The sequence below is a fragment of the Bactrocera latifrons genome, unplaced genomic scaffold (assembly GCF_001853355.1).
Source record: "Bactrocera latifrons isolate USDA-ARS-PBARC rearing strain unplaced genomic scaffold, ASM185335v1 scaffold_107, whole genome shotgun sequence".
Taxonomy (NCBI): Eukaryota; Metazoa; Arthropoda; class Insecta; order Diptera; family Tephritidae; genus Bactrocera; species Bactrocera latifrons.
Genome location: NW_017534486.1, coordinates 264813 through 271050, shown reverse-complemented (window position 1 = coordinate 271050; position 6238 = coordinate 264813). Strand labels below are relative to the sequence as shown.

Genomic DNA, 6238 nt, shown 5'->3' with positions numbered 1-6238 from the left:
CCGTTCGAAGGTGAGCTAAAGTGAGAAGGCGAAACATTCCCTGCATAGGGTTGTGCGCTGGGTTTGGGACCCGCCACGTAAAAAAACCACCCCAATGAAAACCCAAACGCATAATGGTATCGCTAAGTATAAAAAAGGCTGCAAAGAATTTGGAATAATTGGAAAAAGATGCAGAAAATATACGCAGGGAACTATAAGGCATGACTTCAATATGGATCATGATTTAATATTGTTCCATGTACTCTGTCATGTGTATTTCGTTGTGCATTGTTATAAGTAAAAATCTGCAAAAAAAAAAAAAGTGCATTAATTTGGGTTTACGGGTTTCAAAAAATCGAATTATTTATTGTCATATTAAATTTCATAACACCTCTAGAATACTGTCTCAAATTATCAGGTTGATCCGAGTAATAGTTTCGGATATACAGCCTTGAGAACTTGTGCGCTCGAGGCTAGCTCAGCTAAACGCACCGTCTTCAAACGCGTTTTTCTCGAGACTTTGGTTTTGAAGTCAGTTGGCACGATTTCTCAAACTACTTAACCGGTCTTCATGAAATTTTACGCAGGTCTTTAAGATACAACTCTTAAAGACTTAGATGAAGGGTTTTTTCTGATTACAACTATTTGAAAAAAGGTCGTGAAATTTAAATATTTTTTGGAAAAATTTCTCCCAAAAATCCAATTTTCAGTTTCTTCCCTTCGATCTAAGTTAAGGTTTTGAGTGAAACACGTATTTTTTTCATTTTAGATGATCCTGTAAGGAGTTATCGTGCCAACGCAGGCGCATATTTTTTACGAGGAGTCGCCGAAAATGGCGTTGCAAAGGCCGAGTTTAAAATATTATTTTCCCAAAAATTTGAGAACTTTTTGTTAATAGTGTATGCTTGTATCAATAAAAAATTCTAATAAAATATTTCGTTTTTCATACAAGAAAAAACAAATGGTCGAAAAACGGTTTAATTTACCCGAGGAATTCCGTGTTACCCCCTAAAGCCTTCATATACCGTTAGAACCAATCGTCTATGAGAATAAATTCGAAGAACCTGAACTCTGCTACTCGAACTGCAATATTATGTGAAAATATTAAAATAATAATATTTATCACATTTCATAAGCTGAGTCAACAACTCCACGTTATAATTAGAACAACTGTTCCAAAATTAAAGTAATATTGAATGCATGCCAAGTTAACAGGTTTGCCAATGCATTATGCGTATTACAAAATGCCACAATTGTTTACAAATTCAAAGCAAAAACAAACACATAAGCAACAAAGTGCATGCATTTGCTGGCCTCGTCATGACTTGCATATGAATCACAAAAAGAAATGCGGGTATAATTACAACGCGCATTACAATAATATTTGGTATACATATTTACATATGTATGTGTGTGTGAATGGTTGCCTCAAAACACAACTGATTTAATGAGAGGCATGAATGGAAAATATACTATAAAAGTGAGTTTTTTAACAGAAATTCTCAAACGTTGAAAATATAACAATTCAAAAATAAAGTGAATAAATTCCCCTCAAAAGGTAAATGATAAAAAAATTATACAAACTTTTTCCTTTATATATAACCGTAATTATTTGTACTGATCTACACACTTTTGATAAAAAAAAAAAAAAAAAATTGAAAATAAAAATTAAAAATTAATTTTAAAAGTTAGAAGGAAAACAAAAAACGAAAGTAATTGCAGGCAAAAACGACAACAAAAACAGCGCAAAAACAACACATGTATTATGACATTATTGCGCCATCAAAGGTATATAATTATAGCAAATGCTTTTTTTCATGTTTGCATAAATCAGAGAAGATTTTAATTGGCACTAATTTAATAGAGCGTGTGTGCGATTGTAAATATTTTTGAGCCGGTATTGTTGTAGCTTTTATAAGAGCGTGAAAGCTGTTACGTATATTTAGAACTGTAGCTAGATGTTATATTACTGCTAGAAATTTATATTACTAAACTTTATTTTTGTTCAAAAAAGGCTGTAATTTCCTAATGTAATGAAATGCTCAAACTGATTGTTCGAATAATGCTACATCTGGATGTCTTCGAACTTCACTTTTGCTCGATTTGTAGCTCATATAATAAGCTTGCCATTCAAATATAGATTCCATATATAATATGTATCTCAAAGCGCCTAAATATAATAATTTCTACAATTTCTTATGAGAAAGTTAAGCTGAAGGGCGATTTAAAGTCAGAAAAATTAAAAGTAAATTCGAAAGAAATGTGAAGCAAACCTCCGAATACTCATCTAAACCACTCAAAATTTTACATTTGACAGCACTTAAACTATTATTTTTTTTCAGTATATGGCCATGCTTCTTCCTAGTTGTTTGAGTTCTAACAGCGACCATGCTGTCGGTTGATAATCAAACCGCACGTCGAAGAAGAGATCACATCATCTCAGCACTTCCTTCTGGATTGTCCCGCCGTTTGCGATATCAAGTCATAAACACTTGGAGGCTCTCACTTTGAGATGTCTCACCGAACCGGTGGCATTGGAAAATTTATTATGCATTATTATCTAAGGAAACGGTACAATCTTTAAAAGAAATAGGATCAGCACAGCATAAGACATATACATATCGACCATACAAATTGATCGATGAAAATCAAGCTGCTGTATGGAAACTTCTTTAAACATTTAAATAAAATGACCTTGAGAGCACTAGAATAATTTATGTTTCCTTCCAATACTTTGTACCCAAATTTATGATAAAATTATACCAGTTTACAGTATAGCTGTAGAAACTTTGATTTAAACTGAAAATTCTTAAGTGAAATTGTCTTTATAGGAATATCAATATTTTTTTCCAATGAAATTCTTTTCACGCAATTCGAAAAATACATTACTTGAGTTTAAAGTATTGGTAAGCTGTCTCAAAAGAACGCTGAAAATCATTTTCATGGCATTCTAACACTAAATGTTGCAAATACTAAATTTATCTCCGTTCTCGCATAAAACACATCTGATTTGGAAACAGCAATATCTGAACAGCGCTTAAAGTTACTTAAAGAAAATAGTGAGTTGATGATATAATATCTAAGGAATGTCTAAAGCCTTGTTAAGTACTTTGTAAGTGCCGTTAAACAAGTTTTAATTAGAGTAGCAATATAACCTTGGAAATGTTGATGAATGAGACAATTTGCTTGCAATAAAACCAAAATTGTCTAGTGAGACTTACAGTATAAAATTTAGATAGGTGTTTTGGTTTTTGTCTGACATTCGGCGCAGGATTCAGTACTTGAAACAGTTAGCAAAACCTACACCGTATACTGTAAAGCAGATTAAGTCATTACCGAGGACTACGTCCAAAGTTAGTTTGTGGCGGCCCGACACGTGTTTGCTTTTTATTATTCATTCCCTCTATTACTCTACTAGTACAATAGTGGCAAAACATTGTTGAAACAGTGACGCTAGAATGTGGACCTGTATGTGGAAGTATACAATAAGCAGGAGCCAAAAAATGGGAAAATCGTGTAAGCTGGAATCGTTCTACGGATCATTCTGATCAACTTTGCCTAGAAGACCATGGGCCTAAAACTGGTTTTTGTCCAGCTTTCAAAGAAGCATCGATATTTTAGGCCTTCACTCCAGTCTAGTGGCTTTATCTTCCAAAGTCGTTTTATGAAAAAAATGTAGAAATAATTGGGGCATTTGTATTTAGAAATTTCTATTTTAAGATTAATTGTTTTTTTATCTTAGCATAGTTAACAGATCCGTATAGCTCAATATCATAAATAATTATCACATAATTATCGCATATTATTATAGTTTGCATATATTTATACCTTTATGCTCTTGCAACATGTTGCTTCATGGTATAATGATCGTTTTCACCTAACGGTTGTACGTATCACATAAAACTAAGCCAGATAGATATAGATTTTACATTATATATATAACAATGAAAGGATTGAAATCCGGTGACTATTTGACTGTCTCTCCATCCGTCCATGCAAGCAGTAACTTGATAAAAATAACTTAAATACTTTGATGAAACTTGATATGCGCTTTCGGTTACGGTGCGAAAATAGCCGACATCGGACTTCAACAGCGCTCGCTTCCCAAATGACCCATTTTTGAACTTTATATGACCCTTTCCTTTAAAGTTATCAAACCAAGCACCAATTAATATAACATGATTAAACTTTGCACGAATAATGCCTTAGTGTATGCCACTTTATGACCAAAAATTTACAGAATCCTGTTAAAATTGTTCAAGCCCCTATGCCCTATGTACCGAATATTTGGATCCCAGTACCTAAGTTGACTTTTAACCGAAAATATAGGTCAATGCGTCAGATATATAATTGAAATTGAGGGAATGTACTTTCATGATACTAGTTTTTCTGTATATCAAAAACGTTTTGAATGGAGCCAATACTTCCCTTACCCCCCATTTACCTAATAAAAAGATTTTCGAATTTCCAGGTGTCTTTATAGGCCATATATCGGCCAAAATGTGAGTTATCTTAATAAAATTGAAAGATCGGGTTTTTCGTATACAGGCGTATTTTTGTGCTTAGAATGAATAAATCGGGGAAAACTCGACCTCGGCACCATATAACTCAAGACCTTTACTTTAATCCTTTCAAGTATGAAATTTTCGGTTATATCTGAAGTTAGTTCTTCTTTATTTGTTGGATCTTGCACTTATTTATTTTTTATTACATTTTAGTATTGGTTTTTGTTCCATTTAAAATGCCACCAACTCAAGAATGTGATAAGTATGATAATCTGCGAATTTTATTATATTTTACGACTTTACAAAAATTTCGCTTATGCCTTTTGGTGAATTTCTTGGACATGGTTCTGATTTAAGGGTTGAATAATATTGCAACGATTTCACTTCTAAGTATTTGTGTTTAAATTCTTGAGTTACCATACTTTCAATTATAGAAAATAAATAAAAATATTTTATTACTTTTCAAGAAAAAAAGCTGTCTGAACGAGTTATGAATGAATACTGTAGGAATTTTTAATTTTTTGCTAATCACACATTAACACAGACACTGCAATTGCACATAAACACACATGTAAGAAATAACAACGTCAGTTAATTGCATTTTATTGCATTAACATTAAATTTTTATGCTTTTAGTGGAACTTACTGACCTCCAGCACACAATCGCCCGGCTGCAGACCGCTCATTTCCGCTGCGGTATGTGCATCGACCGCGCTCACCTAATGACAATGGGAATCGAGAATGAATGCATGAGTGAAAACGGCAAGGCAAAGCGGTTAACAAATAATATTACAAAATTGCGTAATTCAACTATATATCAAAGTATTGATTTATGTTGCGCTCAGCGTTTGAGAGTCGAATTACTATGATTTGAAACTAAGCATGCGCAACGAAGCACTTGGCATCACTCATACGCACCCACGGATAGGGATCCCACTTGGTGCGTGTCAAATGGAAGCCGCACGAACCCGTTATAGTCTTTCGTATGCGCAACAAGCGCACCGACGGCGCGTAATGCGCGTAAATGTCGCCGGAATCGAAATCGGTTGAGGGGTCTTCCTCATTTTCACGCGGTATTTCTTGGTGCGCAAAATCATTCTTTAGATGTGAAGCATTTTCATCAACGTTTGCAAACTCGTTTTTCATTGTTGCGAATTTTCCGTTAATTTACTTTACAGCCGATACATTTGTCGCGTGTATTCCATCAATCGCGGCGTCTAAATTCTACTGACTATGCAGCGCACAGCAGATCGTCTTCATACCGGTAGGTGCCGACAGTTACAATACATTTGCATATTTAAGAGCACTGTAAATACATATACACGTACATAAACAATGGCTCGGTGCCGCTAAGATCGTGTACATGCGCCGCAATCCGCTCTGCTAAGCCAATTTCGATCGCAGGTGGGCTATGCGCACATACACGCACGCACACTTATGTTTGAGAGAGCGAGCACCTAAACACAATGCGCGCTCAATTTGTAAAATCACGTGTGAGCGACAACAATGCTTTGTTTATTGGTGTGAGTGTGAGAGTGTGTGTGTGTGAGAGAGCTGAGAGCACCAACTCGTTTGGGAGATTTTGGCATTTTTCTCAGCCGTTCACAAATTTTGTTTGTAATGTAGGGCAGAGTACGGTGATAAAATGTAAAGTATATAGTCACCTATTAATTCACGCTGTGCACAGGTTTACGAGTCAGTTATTTATTTTAATGGTTTCTATTGGACGTATATTGCTCATTCATCAAGATCAG

General features: G+C 34.6%; 1 protein-coding gene across 1 annotated transcript in view; it reads right to left on the bottom strand.

Annotated features, from left to right (window-relative positions):
• LOC108970441 (serine-rich adhesin for platelets-like) overlaps positions 1-5684 on the bottom strand; it is a 23534-nt gene extending 17850 nt beyond the window's left edge. The window contains exons 1-2 of the mRNA XM_018935822.1: positions 5403-5684; positions 5135-5203 (exon numbers count right to left, since the gene is read on the bottom strand). Coding sequence (XP_018791367.1) covers positions 5135-5203; positions 5403-5630 — 297 coding nt within the window. The 5' untranslated portion in view covers positions 5631-5684. The remainder of the gene's footprint in view (positions 1-5134; positions 5204-5402) is intronic.
• Between the last annotated feature and the right edge of the window lie 554 nt (positions 5685-6238).